Source organism: Harpia harpyja, chromosome 2 (assembly GCF_026419915.1).
Source record: "Harpia harpyja isolate bHarHar1 chromosome 2, bHarHar1 primary haplotype, whole genome shotgun sequence".
Taxonomy (NCBI): domain Eukaryota; kingdom Metazoa; phylum Chordata; class Aves; order Accipitriformes; family Accipitridae; genus Harpia; species Harpia harpyja.
Window position 1 is genome coordinate 31,297,622 of NC_068941.1, and position 21,301 is coordinate 31,318,922.

The window sequence follows — 21,301 nt, forward strand, 5'->3', positions numbered from 1 at the left end:
GGAAAGGGGTTGTGTAAAGAAAATGTTTTAAGTCCTGCTGAGTTTCCCTTTCAGTTCGGTAGTTAGGATAGCCATCTGCATTCCAAGACCTGTTAAATATTCCTCTCAGTTAGCACATGCCATTCAGTACTGGGGCAGTTGATAAGGTCAAGTGATCATGTATGTGTTTTGATGGCTTTTTAAGCGATGGGCAAGGTGCATAATACGTCCTATTGACTAATGCTGCAAAGTCTCTACCTGTCACAGCCTTAGAGTTGAATGCTTCTTTTGTTCTGATCACCATAAATTGAGGTGTAAGCTCCACGTTCCTTGTTCCCAGCAGTGTGCCTCTAGGAATGCCTCGAGTCTCTCTACTTGTACAGAGAGTGGGGGAAGGAGGCACAAGTACGCTTTTGAAGGACAGAATCAGCGTGAGGCTGGAGAAAGAGTTCATCACCTTGAGATACACAATGCAGTAAAACTGTTGCTCCTGAGAGAAGCCCACTGGTTGTATCCAGGCCATCAGCTGTTCACACTCTAGAGAATCATCTTGTGGGGTGTTTCTCCTTCTAGCAGCTGATACCCTAAGCTCCTTTGTAAACTTCTGATCCTGCTGAAGGATTGTATGACTCATTTTGAATATGCAAATGCTAGTCTGCTTTTGAGTTAAGAGTTGCAGGTCAGATTTTGCTGTCAAACTTCAACAAATTAGTTTGTTAACAAAGAACAGGTACAGTCGCTCAAATTTTTGTTTTCTAGGCAAATATGGAATGATGTTCTCTTTGTTTTATATACTTGTGTGTGTGTCCCCGCACTTTTTCAGGATGCCATCAGGCCATTATTTCAGCGTAGGTTATGAAATTCCTTCAATAACTTTAGTGTGTTTTAGTTTCTTCTTAATTCCCTATGTGAAACTGTGATTACTTAGCTAGAAATCAGAATATGAGTTAGAATTTGGTGTAAATTCATAGGGGCATTCATTCTATTACTGTGATCTTTCATTTAAAGGGAGCCAAATATCATTTTGCACCTAAAGATTTGGGTTCAGTTTTTTGTTTCTTCTGAAGCATCTTCACTAACATGTAAACAGTAGAAAGAGCTACTGCATTTCCCATGTTCTGCCCTAGGTATTACTGATGTCAGTGGGTGTGGAATACAAAACCTCAACGTCATGTCAAAGCAGGTACTGTAAGTTAAGGAGGAAATATATTTTTAAAAGGGAATGAACAGTTTGTTAGGCTTTGGTAAAGAAGGACAAGAACTGAAAGAGAATAAATAACAGGTTTATTTGTCTTTTGAAAAAAATTCTTCCAAAGTGAGTTTAAAACATTTGTAGTTTTTAAGTTTTCATGTGCACACCACACATTTCCTCCCAACTACTGTTACCAAGTCCAAACTAATTAGTTATACCTGTATAAATGAAAATAAGATTAGGCTTAGCCTGAGAGTTTGGGCTTATATACAGCAGTAGAAACAGATTAATGTAGTGTTTTTTAAAAAATAGTCTCATCTAATGGCCAGGTAGACATAGGAAGACAGCCAAACACGGTATGTAAAAGTCTGTTTCTTACTTGCATCTGTACCAATAACAAGGCCAAATACTTGATCCCATTGCTGTTAATAACAATCTACTATCAATTTTGAGATCAGAAATTAATCTTAACTGAGGGCATCGCCTAGATAAACAAGCTTGTACTAAGTTTCATATGTATTTAGCAGGCAGAGTTTTACCATTTGCTTACCATTCTCCTTCCTTTCTAAAGCTGTAGACGAACTCCTAAACACTATTGAAATGGTGCAATTTTTTAGGAAACGCTCAGCCCATATTGACTTGTGAACATGAAGAAACAAATGCCATTATCATGGCTTTTCATTTTATGTTAGTTGCCAAACTGAACCACATCAGAGAATATAGGAGGAGAAATCATGTTCAAAACTTCATGTTTACTCTCTGATGTGTACATAAATCTTTACGACACAACAGATGCAAGAAATGTATCTTCCCAGAAGGTTTTAATGTATTTAATTGTTTTAAAGTATGTTGCTTTCTCAGCTTTATATGTAATAAAGCATAAGTTAATTTTGTTAAAAGGAATTGAGAATAACAATAAGCACTTTTAAAATATAAAACACTTCAGTTTCCTCTGGTAGACTTATGTACATGTGTAAACCGGGAGAGCTGTGAATATTAAATGCTTGTTCAGCTAAGCAGATGGCATTAGTGCAAATAAGAGAATTCTTTGCTTTGTGAAGAAGAAAGCATGGAATTGGAGATATAGGGGCAAATTGTGCTGGCCTATCAGCTGTACCAAGACTAAGGAAGCACCACACATAATTTAAAAAGGCTGAGGGGAGTAAGTTCCAGGTGTAAACAAGCAAACTTCTTGTAGCATTCGATATTGTGCTCTGCTTCCAACATGTTTTTTTTACTTGTCTTTTCTCAGCCTTTTGCCAGGATTTGCGAAGGAGCCTCTAATGGCAGATTAATGACTTCCCTACAGTACCCTGCCAAGCGAACTTAGTTGGGGATAATCAGACTTGTTAGACCTCTGTTCATCTAATGTCAGATGCCCAAAGCAGAGGCCAGACTCCTTCCTCACCTCTGCTACTGTGTTCTTTTACCTCCTCTGATAGGCATGCTTTTGAGTTACAATTTCAGTAACTATTCTGGAAATCTTGTGCTGAAATAGCAAGATGTTCAAATGTTCAACAGCATTTCCTGGAACTGGTAATTTGTTTCTGACTTTCTTACCTGATTCAGAAAAATATCAGATTTGAAATCTGTTAATTTAACAATTACCAGTTCAATCTAGGTTTTCATTTTCTACAAACACAAAAATAAGAATATTCATTTGTCATGGTTAAACCCCAGCCAGCAGCTAAGCACCACGCAGCCACTCTCTCACTCCCCACCTCAGCGGCGCAGGGGAGAGAAAATATAACAAAGGGCTCATGGGTCGAGATAAGGAGAGGGAGAGATCACTCAACCAATTAACATCATGGGCAAAATAGACTCAAATTGGAGAAAATTAACTTAATTTATTGCCAAACCAGAGTAGGATAATGAGAAATAAAACCAAATCTTAAAACACCTTCCCCCCACCCCTCCCTTCTTCCTGGGCACAGCTTCACTCCCAAATTCTCTACCTACCCCCACCCCAGCGGCGCAGGGGGACGGGGAATGGGGGTTACAGTCAGTTCATCACACGTGGTCTCTGCCGCTCCTTCCTCCTCAGGGGGAGGGCTCCTCATTCTTCCCCTGCTCCACCGTGGGGTCCCTCCCATGGGAGACAGTCTTCCACGAACTTCTCTGATGTCAGTCCTTCCCACAGGCTGCAGTCCTTCACGAACTGCTCCAGCGTTGGTCCCTTCTACGGGGTGCAGTCCTTCAGGCACAGACTGCTCCAGTGTGGGTCTCCCATGGGGTCACAAGTCCTGCTAGAAAACCTGCTCCAGCGTGAGCTCCTCTCTCCACGGGTCTGCAGGTCCTGCCAGGAGCCTGCTCCAGCGTGGGCTTCCCGTGGGGTCACAGCCTCCTTCAGGCATCCACCTGCTCCAGCGTGGGGTCCTCCCTGGGCTGCAGGTGGATATCTGCTCCACTGTGGACCTCCATGGGCTGCAGGGGGACAGCCTGCCTCACCATGGTCTTCCCCACGGGCTGCAGGGGAATCTCTGCTCTGGTGCCTGGAGCACCTCCTCCCCCTCCTTCTTTACTGACCTTGGGGTCTGCAGGGTTGTTTCTCTTACATGTTCTCACTCTCTCCAGCTGCAGTTTCTGTGCCGCAGCAACTTTTTTTCCCTTCTTAAATAAGTTATCACAGAGACACTACCACCTGATGGGCTGATGGTGCCCATCGCTGATGGGCTTGGCCTTGGCCAGTGGCAGGTCCATCTTGGAGCTGGCTGGCATTGGCTCTATGGGACATAGGGGAAACTTCTAGCAGCTTCTCACAGAAGCCACCCCTGTAGCCCCCCCACTACCAAAACCTTGGCATGTAAACCCAATACGTCATTGTGCAGAATTCTGTAGAAAGGGCTCTTCATGCAAGGTAATGTCAGCTCTGGATGCCCTCATAAAATAAGTTCTTTTGTTATGAAGGTGGCTTCTTTTACTAAACCTGAAGATCTCCCTCCAGAGTAGGTGTATGCAATAGATGAAGAAAGCTTGGAAGATGGGTTCTTGGAACAATTTAAGTTGTTTGGCCCAAAACTTTTAGAAGTTAATCCCCTCATTTCATAGTTCACATAGTGACAATTTATGGTACGGTTACTCTGAAAAATCAAGTCCTAGAATAAAAAAAATATATAAAACTAATGTATAAAACTCTAAAAGAAAACATGAAGGACAGCTTTCTATTTGTAGGGTGTTACCAACTTTTCTTCATGTTGGCATCATTAATTTCTGAAAAGAATTGGTTTTGTTTTAATAAAATAAACATTAAGGTCTGATTCACTCATTACATATGCTAGCATAAATGTTATGGGGAATCACACATTAGCATTCCACCTATTTATCTAGAAGTTGCAGCTGTCACCGAGGCATAGTAGATCTTCTAACAGCAAGTGAAGAACTGTGAAGCAAAAATTACTTGTAAGCTTTAATTTGGTATAGCATTGCTTAGCTTAACTTAACAGAGTACATATGAGTACAAAAAGCAATTGCAAGCCTAGTACTGTGGTTCCATTATGAGATGTACAAAGAGTTGTCAAAATATAATTAAGAACTCTGAAATATTTCTTGTATTCCTAAATCATTTCTTTATCAAATGACCTTTGTATTTTATTCATCCTATTCTACAGATGGCAGAAATACACTAGTGTGTTCTGTGTTTTATTAGGAATTATGTCAAAGCAAAGTATTGCACTGTGTTCAGGAATATTATATAGTATTTTACTATCCTGCTGCACATGTTTTTAATTTGATATTAAACTCCTACTGGCTTATTGTTTTTAACTGATCCTCATGCTGTACTTCAGCTTTGAATTCCAGCTCAATTTGTTGCAGATCCCAGTAGTTTCACTAGCTTTAAAAAAAAAAACCAAAAGAAATGAAGAGTTATAAAAATGTGTATTTCATCAAGCTTATGATGACTTAAACATAATGCTGTGATATCTAAGACCTTAGTCTTTCACAAGGTTTTCAAAATATCAGAGTTTTCTTGATCACCCATTGTCAGTCCAGAGCCCTGGTGACTTTCTGTGCTGGAAGCTTGGAAGTCCTGCAAATTCGAGCAAACCTGGGAGCTTTGGATCTTAGGCTGACAGATGGAAGTTTCAAAATTCGTATTTTCTGTTATAAAGTGACACTTTTGTCAATTGAAATTTGACTTTAAGCAACCTTATATGTTAGCAGAAATGCTTCAGGTTCTTCATATTGAATTGGTGCTGGCATGAAGAGCTGTGATGATGTGCTATTCTTTCCTGTTAAGTATGAGTCAAGTTTGGAGGAGAGAAAGAAGAAAAAATAGAAGATGCAGCAATTCCTTTCACTGGAGTGTTTTGTGTACTACCAGAAGTGTTATTAATCAGCATGGCATGGAAGTGTCCATTCTGTTTGTGAGCTTTAATCCAGGATTCTATGTTTGAAAAATGCTTTAGCTGTCCCTGCAATAGCATAGGAGTTCTTAATAATCTTTTTTGCTGAGATCCATCAGTAACATTCAAGAGTTGTGAGCTGCTGAGAAACATGTAAAAGAATCACGTATTTTCAGAAATACAATCCAGTTATATTGCACAGTATGTCTGTTAGTGATCATTTGCCAAAAAGAATGAATATCCATTTAAGTATACATATACATATGTGTGTAATTTCCCCTGAAGATGTTCTGAATTTTGTAGACCAAACTATTAGTCTTAAGGAGAAAACTGTTTTGTTTTTAATAAACTTTATGTTGTCTTAAATTGCTTCCTGTATAAAGAAAGATGTTGCCAGCCTTAAAGGTTACAAAAATATCTTCAGTCATCTCACTTATATGTCTATGTATAAAAGTATGTGTATGTTTGTAGTTGATGTAAAAATTCCTTTGCATTTATCCAGTGTTTCAACTCAAACTTTACAAATCTGAACAGTTCTCAAAATAGCTCTCAAGATGAAGTATGTCATTGTAGTTTTCCCCTATTGTATGAGGAAATTGAGGAAGATAAACGAAAGGTTTAGTTCTTCTACTAGCATTTGTTTGTTGTATTGTAACACATATCTTATATGCTATTTTTATGCACTTTTACTTCTATATAGTCATTTACTTTGAATAAATTAATCTGTGATTAAGGGTTGACACATCCTCATCAAGACTAGACTTATGACTTAGAGTGTCAAGTCTTTGCCTCTTTTAGCAATGACTTGTAGCTAAGATAGTTTGGAGACATCTGCAGTAACCTAGTACCTACAGGTTGCCCCAGACAGATATGTGCAGTGTAGTTTTTATCATTACATTTGTCAGGCAGTTCTTGTAAGATGGCTTGTTTGGGTACCGGTGGAGCCTGGCATGGACAGAAACTATTTAAGGGACTACAGGACGTGCAAGGGGGGAATAGGACAGAAAGAAGGATAAGATCCTCACAGAAATGTATGTTGATATTTCACTAAAATACATTTTTCTCAAGCATTATCATATCCTCAAGTTAAAAGAGTTATCTAGGTTGTGAAATAATTTCATTGCTCTTAATCTGTGGAGGTTATACTGCAGTCTCAGAAGCCTTTCTATCCCTTGGGCTATATTTTACATGGCTATGGCTTTGTACTAATATTTTACTGCTCTTTTCTTTTAACCATTCACGATTTAAGTAATCTAATACACCACTTCTTTTACAGTAGTATTTTATAGTGGTGTTTGCAGACAGCACTAAAAGAATAGCTAAATCTTTCTTTGGCATTGTACTACCTTGAATGAGCAAATGTACCCTGTACTGAGTAGTAAAGTTTGGAAAAGAAAAAACGGTGCATATACAGGATGCAATGCCTTTGAAATACTGAATGAAACTCAGGGCATTGCTACTGAAACAAGTGTGGATTCACCACAGTAAATGGAAGAATGGAATTGACTGCCCCTATTTAAAAGTCTGTGTTAAAATCCATTTGCTGAAATTAAGTTTATTGTTGAAATACACCAAATGTATGTTAGCTGCAAAACCTTGTTTGTATGCGAGCTATCCAGTTTTGCTCATTTACACAAGTTCAGCCTTTATTACTCTAATGTAAATATGCCTTGATATGATAGCAGGTACGGGCCAAAATTCTTCAAACAGGGTACTGGGCTTTTAGTAGCAAATTCTTTGAAATTAATCTTAGTGCCTTCAATAATGAATTTTGGATTGTTTTTAATTTCTTCCAAAGAGGAAGATGGGGAAGTGGGAGAATCTATGAAAACAACATGAAATGGGTATGAGTCACAACAATCAGGTTGGGTTTTTTTTCCTTGAATTGGCTTACTTTTATTTCACTAGCTGCCTTGTTTTGAAACTTGTCCTTTTTTCAAGTAGATGAACAGAGAGTTTTTCAGGTATTTCAATAATTTGTTTCTCTGTGGTTGTGATTTTTTTTTGTAGAGCTGTACCCTATGGAGCATCTGTTAATGAAGTACATAAATCTCCTTGATCCAATTGCTGGTCAAAGGAGGATCTGTCTGGTAGATATTTGTATGCTATTTCTCTAGGCAGTAGTAATGGAGACAGTAAAGTTGAAAGATCCAGAGGGCTAGGGAGCTTGGAAGACATATTTCCATGACCACAGGTGCTTCTCTTGTAGGTAGTGACTGGCAGTGGCAAATCTCCATTGCTCTGAAACTCGCCCTTTCCCTTGCTTTCCTCCTTTGTCTGTTTTCTTCAAAATGCTTGAAGTTCAGCCTGTGATCCTCACCAAAAAGGTTCTTTTAAGTAAAACAAAAAAGATTGAATGAGCAAAGGACACTGTCATTTCAGCTGAATTATCTACCAGGCCACTAAGCAATCAGGGAAGCACCGGAAATCATCGAATTACAGAAGCCACTGTTCAAGTTTTAGGTAAAAAATGACTGAAACATTAGAGTATGAACTACTGTTTCTGAAAATAACGGGAAGTTCTTAACTCCCAGTGAGGAGATTTTTTCGTACTAAGCTTCTAGGAATAAATGAGAGAGCTGGCCTATGGATAAAAATCTACCAAAGGAAGTATAAAAAATATTTAATGGTGTATTTTTTATCTCAAAAAATCTGGAAAAAGGATTTCATGAGTTTGATTGGCAGGAGGTGTAATTTTTTTCTTTTCAATTTCTGTTGTGCTGGGAAAGAAAGCCAGAATGTACTTCCATGATCCCTGCAGTTTTATAAGCCCTAAATTCCACTGGACTATATTGGTCTTCCTTTTAAGTCTTTTTATTTTTTTTTTTTAATTATTGTTTTCCCAAGTTTTCATTTGGTTTTGGAGCATATTAATTGCTTCCATAAAGTAGAATGTTTTGATTGAGTTCAAGGCATCAATACCTAATGCGTCTGCTTAGACCAGGGGGCCAGGATAGCAGGCTTTTTGAGCAAAATAGCTCTATATTTGTACAGTCTGATTATTGGCTGCTTACTGGTACAGTCCTCACTGGTGAGTGCAGAAAACTCCTCTGGAGTGGTACTATGCCATTGTTATTTTAATAAATGGGAATAATTGGGAGGTTAAGCAGTGCTAGTTATTTTTTCTCCTTTGTTTCATATCCCTTTTAATGTGCAATGCAAAATAAAAGGTATGCAGTCTGTGGCAATAAAAACTGTTTAGAGCTATAACTTCTTTCCTGCTTCAGTAGTTTGATGCAACAATAAATGCCAATAAATAACCTTCTGAGGAAAAGGTGAAGCACTCTACCTTGAAAACTCTTTGCAGTCTAGTTATTTTTATTGTAAAATTTGGAAGCAGCCTTTCATTCTTCTTTGTCTTCCTGTTGCCCAAACATGCTTTTTTATAGTTGTGTAATTCATTGCTCCTTGAATTTCTGTGGCATCATTTCTGTTGAAAGTGCAAGACTCCAGTCAACTGCACTTTCTCTTGTTATTGAATCTTATAAACTATTGAATCTTATCAAGAAGCCCATGACTCATAATAAATATTTTCATCTATTGATAGCAGACTCATTTTTGCCTATTCCATAGCTACCATGCTATATATTAAATTTTCTGTTACTTGTGACATAACCATTCAACTACTGAGTGAATGCTGATATAGAAATGAAGTCTGGTTTTTAAATTCCACCACCAGCATGCTCACGCATGCGAACAACCATGTGAAGACACACACACACACGTATGTATATTCCTATTGGAGAGGATATAACAGGGATACAAAAATAATCTGCTGCATGGTAGTCTAGTATAGGATGGAGTGGGACTCCAAGTGTCTATTCTCAATGCAGCAAGAGGAAGAAGTAGGGAGGCTCTTTGAAGGTAGAGTGCAGAACAGCCTACATGAGGTACTGGTTCATGAGGAGTTAATCTCGGTCATACTATACTTTTTAGCAGGTCCTGTTGCGATAGGACAAGGGGTGGTGGTTTTAAACTAAAAGAGGGTAGGTTTAGACTAGATATAAGGAAGAAATTTTTTACGATGAGGGTGGTGAAACACTGGAACAGGTTGCCCAGAGAGGTGGTAGATGCCCCATCCCTGGAAACATTCAAGGTCAGGTTGGATGGGGCTCTGAGCAACCTGACCTAGTTGAAAATGTCCCTGCTCATTGCAGGGGGGGTCGGACTAGATGACCTTTAAATGTCCCTTCCAACCCAAACTATTCTATGATTCTAAGATAGCATGTGATGCTTTTTCAAGTGTCAGGTGGACATGTAATGAGACAAGGATCTGCTGGAGGATTGGTGGAAGAATAGGAAGGCTGAACCAGTCTGTATCAAAAACATGTCTCATTTTTAGAATGTTTTATAAACCAAGTATTGAACACTGAAACCAGTGTTTTGTTGTACTGTCATTAAAAAATATTTCTACAATCATGGATTGAACTCCAAAAAATCCTGAGACTGGTTTGGAAATAGCAAATGTAACGGTAATAGTAAAAAAAGCTCACTGTTCAGTCTGTTTTAGGAATTTTGATTCTGTAGGGCACACATCGGTTTTGTTTTCAAATGTCTTCCTGCAGTTTTGAGCACCAGCCAAAAATTTGTGTGTTTCTGTCTTTTTGATGTAACTAACATTATGTGTTTGTATCTTCCTTGCACCTATGGCATTATTGAAAACAGAAACTCTGGATGTTTTCATATAAAATGAGCAATTTAGCAATATTAGATATTTTAATCCATGGTTTTATGTGCTGTTTTACGTGTTTAGTAGAGTGGGATTTCCTTTGTGGTTTTTTTTTTTTACAGTATTGCATCAAAACTCTAATATCATCAGTAAACGTCTGCTTATCTAGCAAGTAGGACAATAGCAAGGTGCACTGTGGACAAGGCAATGAGGGCTTAGATTCAGAAAATACATGTAATACAGTGCATTGAGCAATAAGTGGTAGTCAGGAGGCTTTTGACTTTACCAGAAGCCATTTTCTTATCTTTAATAATGTGACAAGTTCTTCTGTCACCATATCTTTGGTCTTACTGACATGTACGGCAGCTATTAATTTCACAAGAAACTTAACAGTTGATTCAGATTGTAACGTTTGCTTAAATTAATTTCTGGAAATAGTAAAGCCCTGATCCCTGATTTTTCATGCTCAGGCAATGGGTACATAGTCATATACTCTCCATACCATGGAATTGATATAGGACTATTTGCGTTGAGTTTTGTAGGTTTTCAAACAAAACATCATGCTTGTCTGTAGAAGGGGAGAAAAATGGGGGGAAAATGACAGCCTTATTGATTAATCAAAGCAAGCAAGTATGTCAGAGAAAGGAAGAGGAGACCTCCTCTAGCAGGTTCTTGCTTGCGACACTGAGCCTTATGCTTCTTCCTGGGTGCTGAACTAGTCCATTAGCAGAGACCCCTTTGCAGCTCGTGACACAATCTGATGATTTTTGTGAACAATGTTATAAAGTTCAAAATAGCACCCCATCCCAATCTCAGCAAGAGCATTGCATGAGAAATGAATGTCTAAATTACAGTCTAAATGCTTTCTTGACACGTTTTGGGTAGATCGTGTTCTTGTGCCTGCAGTTTATGAATTTGTCTGATTTATGTATTGGCATAAATCACTGACTTCTGAATATGGTTGTATGAATTTATGGCAGGATTCGCTTACATTTTACTTGTTGATGTGAATGTTAACTGAGCTGTTTATCTAGATTGTTATATATATCAATTTTATGTTTCTCAGGTTACATCCATTTACATAATGTTTATTAATTCAGGCACAGTTATTGTGTCAAATATTCAGGTTTCCTTTTCTCTGCCTTGGAATATTGTAACAAAAACCTGAGAATACAAGGTGAGCAAAGGAAAGATTGGTAAGAGTCTTTTGGGTGGCAGGTTGGTTTTTTTCTTTAAAGTTTTCACCATAAGCTAGTCATATCCCAGGGGAAGAAGAAAATAAGTAAAAGAGAAGGGAATATAATTTCAGTGGTAGAAGCTGTTCAGATTCACTGGAAATTCTTGTGAGCACTTGTAAAAGTGATGCAAGGTGAGATGTTGGCATTGTAAACTAGCCTATGTAAACACTGGCTGTAAACATGGCCAAGTTCAGCAAATGCCAAAACCACATTGCTCAGTAGTTCAGGGCTTGCATAGTGGATGCAAGACTAAAATGAATGTAGGAACTTTGAAATAGTATTGTGTTTCCTAATACTCTGTGTCACCTCTTATCTTATGATTCAGCATATCTGATCCTAATATTTTCCAACAACTATAGTTAGACTGGGGATTGTTGTTCCAGTCAGGAACTTGTAACTTGTGAAAGTCATGAGCTAAATTTCAAAGAAAGAAAAAATTTGACTTTTGTAACTGAATACTTTGTTGTTATGTGCTGAAACCACCTTTTACCCTCAAAATAAACTGCAGGAATTGAATTAGACAATGTATGGCATGTCATTTAGTAGTGAAAACATGATTAAACTAAGTTGGCAAATTGGTTTCCTTTTTGAATTTGTCTAGATGACATTGGACTATCTGGTTCACTTTTCTGCTCATCTCCACAAGGCCACTGTTCCCTTACACTGCCCATTGCACTCTTATTGTGGATGCTGTAGCTGCTAGTAGGGATGAACGCATTGTATGCTGTTTCATCACAAATGAAGATAAAGGCTGAATCTTTCAAGCTACTTTCAGTCCTCTGGCTGCCAGATTGCCTTCACCTATGGCTGTTGTGGTTGAAATGTAGGAAAGCAGTGACTGTATCTAAAAGTGTATTATTACCTGTGTCTTCCATGGTAGCTCTGTCTGATGGGGGCTGCTGAGTTTGACATCTCAGGTTCCTTAGGAGCCTTGAAGGTGGATGATCCCACTGGGACCTGGGACTGACACAGTCCAACTGATTCTGCTTGGTTGGCTGTTGCCAGCTTGTGCTAGGCACTGGCAGGTCCTTTTGGCAGTGGCATCATATAGGTTATCTAATAGTCACTAAAAATCTGGATTCCTCTGCCCTGACTTTGGAGCTTTCTGCGGAACCTAAAAACATTGCTGTTTCTTTGAACCCCTTCTTGAGAATCCCTTACTATTTTCAGTTCTACTTTCCCCTCAATTCTTAAGGGAGCCTTTTTGGTGAAGTCATGGTAGGACTGCCTGTATTACAGTTAAAGGCAGATCTATAGCAATAGGAATATGGGCAGAATATCTCCATAAGAGAATTCAGATAATTTTGAATGCTGGTAAAACCAATATAAATCAAATACTGGCTTTTCAAGAGGTCGCTTGAATGTAACTGTTGCAAAACTATAAAGGTGGCAATGGCCGCAAGGGTGGAATACAAAATTAGCATCTTTCAGGGAATGAATTATAAAATACCAGCTGTGTGAAAAATCATGCTGATCACACTCAGTTAACCCTAAGGGGAATGTTGTCTGAATGAAGACCACAAGGATTGGTCTCATGTTTTCTAGTACTGCATTCTCTTACCCCTCTATTTCTTGTAGACATATTTATAATAATGTAAAGATTTCATTGGAGAATAGAAATGGGATTTTGATAGCCAAAAAAAAAAAAAGGTCACCTGCCAGTAATCCTGAACATGGCTGTTGAATGGATTTGACCCTGATTTCAGCTTTGTTCTTGGCTGGCAGGTGCCTGGAGGCCTTTCAGTCTGCTTTAGAAGACCTTGTTTTAAAAACAGTAGTATTTGTCGCTTAATTATGAATGCAGATTTTGCACGTGTTTGTGATTTACAAGGCCTTGCTTATGTGAAGCAGGCTATAAACTCTCCTTGGAAATGTATAGTAGTCTGGAGTAGATAATTACGCTTTGAGAAAAGAGCCTCTGTTTCCAGTGAAAACACTGTAAAGTTATTTCAGAAATGCTCTGACCTCAGACGTTTCATATAACTTACACAAAATGCTTTCACATTTGTGCAGCAGCTAGTGGCTTGATCTCTGCCATCTCATAAACGAAAGCACAGAATTCTCCCTGGGAAAAAAGCAGGATGTCTATGCTGTGGCCTACAAAGCTAGTGTTATTTTACTCACTCTGTTCTTTGTGTCTATACCCTTAAACAGAAGAAACCTTGCCCTCCTTTAAACAAATCTGTCTCCTAATCACACCCCACCCCCGCAAACCCAACTTTCCCTCAGATTTTTCTTCCTCCCTGCCTCCACTCAGTGTACACACACTAATAAATTCTGCAGTAAAAACCTTGGGAGATTTTCTCAGCACAAATGGAAAGAAGATGTCAAAGGCTGAGGATAGGAATTTTCTTTTTAAAGTTGCAAAAACAATAAAGAACAATTGAAACAATAGGCAAAGAGTCAGACATGGGTGAACAAGCCATGAAAGAATTGCATTAACTTTCTTTCGATGAAACCCCACTGGTTCTCTTCACTAGCATCCAAAACAGCTATTTTTGTTTGCAATTGTTTGTTTTTCAAGATTCTTGGTGGAAAGCAAAAGCACTGCAAATATGAGTGCAGAGACTTGTGAGAATGTTCACACCAGAAATGCTCTTGTGGCCTTTTGAAAACCTGTTTTTAACTTCTGGTACAATAAAGTTGTCAGATATTGATGAAGACTTTGTATGAAAAATTTGTGTGCTGGAAGAATGACTTAATAGAAACAATGGTGTGTGGCACTCAGGGAGAGCAAACACCAAGTAGTCATAATTGCTGGCTTTGCCCAATAGAGAGCAAAGGAAAAAACCCCTGAATTTCTGAGTATGATGTGGACAGGTAATTTTCAGAAAACCCTGCACAGACAAATTTTAATTCAGATATGTGATTCAGTCATATTAAAAAATACGTTTGTGTATGGATTGTGCTTTCAGAGAACTCCTAACAGAGGCAAATGTGCAGAGGAGAGGCAGGAGCCGCTTCTGCAGGTGGAAACAGCTGAGCATATCGCCAGCAGTTGTACCAGGGAGACGGTCTAGTAGCCCTGCAGATCTGCTGGCTGAACCTCTCGTGTGAGCACGCTCTAGCTTGTTTCTGTTCCGGTGAGCCAGCTTAGTTCAGGGAGCTGATGCGATCTCTGCTGTCTTAGTTTGTACCAGCTGGCAGAGCTGTAGCAGGCACGCCTCAGAGAAGTTGTGAGCCAAACCCCATCAGAAGCAGGGCTACCCTTGGGCATAAGAATGGCGTTGGGCATCTGGGTGAGGCAGTAACAACTCCCACAATCGTGGCGTGATCCAAAAGCCAACATCTGTCTGCAGTCTTGGTCATGCCATGTTATCTATAATTTCATGCCCAAGACCCAAGAAATAGGATTCTGACTGTAGCAGATAGGCGTCATATTATGTACAGTTTGCAGCCCGTAAGATACTCGGAGCCAGTAATCGTTTGATAATTCAAGGAGATACAGCACATGAGCACAGCCCTTTGCTTGTGCTCAGTGTTCACTGTGAAACTGGTGGTAACAGCCAGCATTGACTGATTTTAGTTCTTCCCATTCTGCAAGTACTGTGTTACTGATTGTATGTGTTTGTGAATTGATAAGCTCAATGGCATGTATGTGTATTTTTTAAAGTGGGCCTGCTGAAAATGTGCTCTACTGTAATGTCATGCCCAAGTAAGTATACATGGAGTCTGCAGCTAACAGTAGACAACGCTGCATGTAATTTCCAGTATATATATATGCACACGTGCATTGGAAAGGGTCAGTAAGGGTTAAAGTATAAAAAAAAATAGATGGAGAGACCTTAAAGGTGCAGCAAGGTTGTCCTATTCATTAAATTATTTTGTTTAATTTGTTTTTAAAGAGGACGAGTTCTTGCAGTGCAACACAAAGTACACAGGGGTCATAGTTAATTGAGCAGATGGTTTCCACTCAGCTAGCAGTGAGCACTGTCCTTCCTAAAGGATATGTGGGGACATCAGGTAGCAGGCTTGTTTCTGTGTCCTCTGCAGCAGATGGAAGAGATGGCAGGCGATGGAAGGAGAGGCATATGCTTTAACTCCTTGAAAGATTTAGCAGCAGATGCTCTTCTCTGGCATGCACCAGAAGCCCTTAAAAATAAGCAGAAAATTGGCTACAATAGGGATTCTCGAAGACTTGCATGTGGTTGATCACATCTTTAATACACAGCAGGCTGACCTTCCTTCCATTTGCATTTATGTGAACCACATGAATTTTTACTAGTGTAAATTCTGAAATGGTTCAAATGTGCTCAGCTCATCTAGGTTGCACTTGGTTATTTCTAATTATGTTGCTGGTGGCAACCTTTTCTTGTGCTGCATGTGCACACACACACACACACTCTCCCTTTCTGTTATAACAGTGGACCCTGCTAGCTTGGATGGCTCCTTCTCTGTTTCCAGCTGCTTTTGTATGTACTTCAGGTCCTTCTTTGTAATGAAACACCTGCATATCTTTCAGAAAGCTGGAGGTAGAGTCTGCACTGTGTAAACAGCCAGTTCTCTGCAGACTGCTAGCATTTTTATTCACAAGATACTAACCTGAAAACCAGAGTCTTAGAAACCTGCTGGTAGCTTTCTGGAAGGTGCTCAATAAAAATGGAATAGGAAAGGACCTCGCTGTTTTGTGATTCTGTCACCTTACTGTTTGTCTGGTGGTAAGTAACAATAAATATTACTTCTGCAAAATGATGTTATACAAAGAGCTCATTTTGCCTAAAACAGCGTGCTTGAGACTAAACATCAACTTCAGCATTGCCAAAGATAGGAATGAAAACGTTACTTTTAGATTCTCTAATCCATTTTTCTTTGGCAATCTAAGCCAAGGAGGGTGCCAAAATACATGGCAGATTTATATGTCTCTGAATTTATTAGCTGCACTTGCAAAGAAGTTTTATGGTCTTAGAAAACATTTATTATCTGATAGGAGATAAACTATTGTCCCTAACTGAAATCAATAGAAATTTTGCCATTTCAGGCATAGTTTTGCTTGTCTAAGTAGTCTGATTCAACACATGGGGTGAGCAAACTATTCAAGAAATAAATGCACAGTGCCTAGTATTAATACAGTGAAGAAGCCGTCTCTGGAACAGCCCTGGCATTTGGAGTGAAAAATTATAAGGAAATACATTGTTAGGAAGAAATCACAGGTTGGTGCAGACCTGTTTTCTTGCCGTGTCCCAGGACTTCATCAGTATCAGTAACACATCTTTGCTTCTGTTTCTTTCAGGGCCCTCCTGGTCCAAAGGGTGAGAAGGTGAGTTGATGTATGGGTGACACTTACAAGGTGAATGGAAAGCCCTCCCAGCATGAACTAAAGAGACCGTTTGTATTGACACAGTGTAATGTTAGATTGTGTAAGAGAGCTGGGTAGCACACAGATGCTGTGTTAAACCTATCATCTCATCTTTCCACTTTGCAGGGAGATCAAGGTGATCAGGGCCCTCGGGTAAGCATCTTAAAAAAAATGTTACACTTCCCCTTCGCTGAGTAGGCAATTAGTCTTTAGTGCAAAACTAAATTAAATACACTGTCTGAGCTAATTATGCTTATTAGCTGCATTTACCCTGCATGTTGAAGTAAGTGTCTGCAGGACAATAATACTGAACATGACCAGATAGCGTCTGGGAAGATTTGAGTAACAATAGTAAGTAATGCATTAAAATACACAATTTCCATTATGGGTGGAAGCAAGTTTCACAGTGATTTTGCTCTGCTGTATAAAAGCTGGCTTTCCTAACCAAACCTTTCAGTTTCCCCAGCAATGTTTTCATGCCTTGCATGGGCTCCCACAATGCAGAGGGCCGGTGGGTTTCTAATAAATGTACTTCTAGATTTCATGTAAAATGTATCTAGTATTTAGTGAATTATAAACAAATATAATGTATGCATGTATTAGCTCTTTTTCCTGATATGTATGTATTAAATATTTTTAATAATAACAATATTATCACCTTGTAAATATATCCAGACAGTTAGACGGAACATGGTTTAGTTGTGGAAATGTAGAAGTTCTTTTAATTTTTAAATATCATGTTTATTTTAACAGACAACTAGGGGAATACAGGGGTGAAAGTTCAGATAGATTGGCTATGCCAGTTCTTTCTTCTTTACATCTGTGCTTCGTTAGAACACATTTGGCTACATTGTTCTGATGACATAGTGACTCTCTTTGGTTACCCATTTATGAATTTTTCCATAACAGCACGTTCCATGAATTATTTTTTTTCTGTCAACTACGTTAAATATTTTGAATTTGCAATTTTATTTTATTCTACTATTTTATTTTATTTTACTTTACTTTTTGCAGTCAATAAGATTATCTAAAGTCACAACATGTTTTTATAGCTGAATTTGGTGTTGGCGCTACCAGTGTTAATTACCTACAGGGTGTTCTGTTATGCTTGGTGATATGACTGCACTTTAAAGACAGAGGCCTATTAGCGAATAGCTTTAAATATTATTCCAGTTGAAATTCAAAAAGAAGAAATAGAAAACTATTTAAAGAAATAAAAAGGAAGCAGAGAGTAACAATGTGAGGAACATGTTTTTTCTAGGCTAACACACAGACAAGGTTCTAAGCAAATTTAGTGTCTCTCAGAAGCTATGCTGGGATGTATATTTTGGCTGGTTCTGTGCTACAGAACCTCATGGGAAACATGAGGATAGAGAGGGCAGAGGAGGAGAGTGGAGCAGTGCCTGTGGCTTAGGAGGGGATGCTCCATTCAGAAAGCATAAGTCAGAGGTCTGTGTGTAGGTGCTTGCACTAAGTGACCTTACATTCAGAAGAACTGGTGTTCAGTTCAGAACAGGAGAGCAAATTTGACGGAGGTATCGGAGAGGGATACAGTAACAAATGAATATGGAAGAGCAATGTTGCAAAGAGTATTACATAGCTGAGGATAAGAATCTGGAATTACGGGTATTGGAGAAGTTTCCAGGGAAAGACCCAGAGGTCTGAATGCAGAAAAGCAACTAAAGTGGTATCAACACAAGGGAATGATGGTGCTGTTTTTTCTCATGGTGGCATAAAATGGGAGGACAGAGGACAGTTTTGGAGGGAAAGCAAAGGTGCCAGAGCCTCCACTGGTCCAAAAGTTTGGCAAAATGTTGGAGACGTATGTAAGAACCAGAAAGTGGTTAGGCATGTGTGGCGTTCAGTCCCTGGGCTGGAAGTGTTGGCAATACCCAATAAGAAGATGCAAGTTTGTTCAGAGTTACCTTGTAGGCAGAACACCTGCAAGGAGTGCAGTGGAATATCTGCTACACAGAGACTGTTGTGTCCCACTTTGCCATGACATGTCCCCTATACTGGAGAGCAGGAGAGTCCTCACTGGACCATACAAATCATGGTTATGGCTACTTTGTGGTTTTGGTAAATCAAGTGCAGCTAAAAAGCAAAAAATATCCAACCTAAGGAATTAATGTTTAAGGACATCACAAAGTTGTATCTGCAGCGGCAGCTGGCAGTTGAGACTGAATTCTATATCTGAATATAGAAAAGGAATTGAATAAGGTCAGAAGTAGAGAGGAAGAGGTGGTGCATAGCACCTTGTGGGCTAGCTGAACCTCCACTGATTGTTTAGTCAATGCACATTGTAGTAACGTACCTCTTTTTGAAGTATATGGGTATAACTTAGGTAATTTGCCCAGTCTTCTTGGTTTTCCGTTTATCTTTTTTGAAGTGCGTTTGAATGTGTTCTACAGCAGCTTCTCCTTTTTTGCCTTGTGTATTTCACAAGTAATAAGTACTACGAAGCCTCTGACCATTTTATGTTTCATGGTACAGCAGTTATCTCTTCTAATGACTGTCTTCAGGGTGAATCTGCTCAACTTGCTGTGCCAGGGGTTTTACAATATAATCAATAGAAATTATATGTGTAAGCCAGTCATGCACCAAATGAAACTAAACCCATTTAAACCTGGTTGGTTACCTTTGCACATAGTTTTCCATCACTGCCTATATAATAAATGGTTTCAGAGATAATACCATACCCTATTATTTTAGAGAAATACTGTACCTGAAAGTGACTGTGGGATGCCATCAACATTTGGATTTGACAAGTTTGCAGGCAGACTGGATATAATATCTAAAAGTGATGGACATTTTAAAATTAATCTCTTACAGTTAAGGAACCTGAAGTTTCTTTGGTTTTATATTTTCACATATTGGTTTGAAACTAGCATTTAGCTTAGCAAAGATTTTTATTGTTCCAAGTCATTTTTATGACTGAAATTTCAAAATGACCCTTATTCTCTGTAAAAGATGCTTTCTTTCCTCCCAGCATTTTCATTAGTAAAAGAAACCAAAATAAAATGTGAAGACTGTCCGGGTCAATATGAGACCTTAAACTTTTAAAATCCTGCAGAAAAGAAAAGAAACATATTTCTGAAACAAGAAATTGTTGCTTTCTGTCCCCACCCAAGTTTTCACCATGGGCCTTGAGATTTTTGAGAGATCCTTCTTTCCGAAATCATTTTAAAACTAAAAACAGTAATCAGTTATCTCAAAACTCCTTATTCACAGTCACTGGACATGCTGAGTATATACTCAACTGCTCTGAAGTTCAGGTTTTCTTGAAAATATCTTCAATAAATTAATGCACTAGTAGAAACCTGATCCTGCAAATACCACCCAGAGGTCAGGCACTTGTATTGTTAGAATAATGGGTCTGATTTTTTTTTTTGTCTTTTTTTAAAGAATCCGAGGGGGTTTCTTAAGTATTCAGAATTAATCTGTTGATTGGTCTCCTTCATCATACAGAGATGGCATAAGGGCTCTAGTTCATAATGCCATGTGGCTTAATCTACTTATGCCCGTACTGTCTGTAGAAAATGTGAGTCAAAACAACATTCCAGTAGTGTGAGTGACATTGAAATTCATGCCCTAAGTGTGAGTTTGAGCAGCAGGTTAATACAGCTTTTGGACACATGAGATCACAGATAAGGTAGTGGTGGATACAATCAAAAGTCCTGATTTTATTTGAAAAAATGCTTTTTTGATTTCTTCTTATATTTTTATATCAGATCTCTACTCGTTACCCTAAAGTTCTGGTAGACTAGACATTTAGGTCAAATGCAGAACTAGCTTTCCTCAATACCAGTGTAAGAAACAGTAATGTTAGTAAATCTTTTGGATGCTTTTCTTTTTGCAGAGGACATGGCTTCATGACATGTCCATGGAGATATGCATTACTGTACTGAGCCATGACAAAATTAAAAATGACAGGTTTTAGCCTGTGGACTATTAGAATAAATGCTGATGTCAGTCCACTGCTCAGTTCCAGTTGCTCAGCTCTACCCCAATTTAAAAAAAGCCTTTGAAGATTTCATAATGATAGGATATATTGTCCAAGTAGAGATTGTACCCTGATTAATGGAAATGGATCTTCAGAGGGAATGGAACAGCTAGTACTGAGTGTCTTAATCAGTCTGTTCTCATCCTTCTGTAAATGACATAATAAATATCTTCTGTCCTTTAGTTCAGATACATGAGAGATTCCTTGATTATCAGGTCTAGAAATCATCAGCTAGCAGCTGCTTTTAAATTGCTTTTGGTCTAGGTACAATGAGAAACCACCCAGAAGCCATACTTAAGTATTTCTGTAATATTATTTTCTCCTTTTGGTGTGTTTAAGTAAATTTTCCTAGCAGCTGGGTCTGCACAGAACTGATAATATCTCTAAAATATCTTCAGCAGAAGAGATTAAGTTCTAGAAAGAAAGGTACTCAGAAGTTCATTTTATTGTGTTAACCTTTATTGTCTTAAAGATTAAAAAGATTCCTTGTGGACTGTTAAAACAGTTAGGTTCAGGTAGTGATATAATATTCTTTTCTATTTAACCCTTTCCCCTTCCCTGTTTACTTTTAATACTGCTCA

The 21,301-nt window shown here is 38.6% G+C and overlaps 1 protein-coding gene across 1 annotated transcript in view; it reads left to right on the forward strand.

Annotated features, from left to right (window-relative positions):
• The window catches only part of COL25A1 (collagen type XXV alpha 1 chain), a 335,707-nt gene that overhangs the window by 201,881 nt on the left and 112,525 nt on the right, over nucleotides 1-21,301 (forward strand). Inside the window, exons 6-7 of the mRNA XM_052774794.1 lie at nucleotides 16,652-16,678; nucleotides 16,844-16,870. Of these exons, the coding sequence (XP_052630754.1) occupies nucleotides 16,652-16,678; nucleotides 16,844-16,870 (54 nt within the window). The remainder of the gene's footprint in view (nucleotides 1-16,651; nucleotides 16,679-16,843; nucleotides 16,871-21,301) is intronic.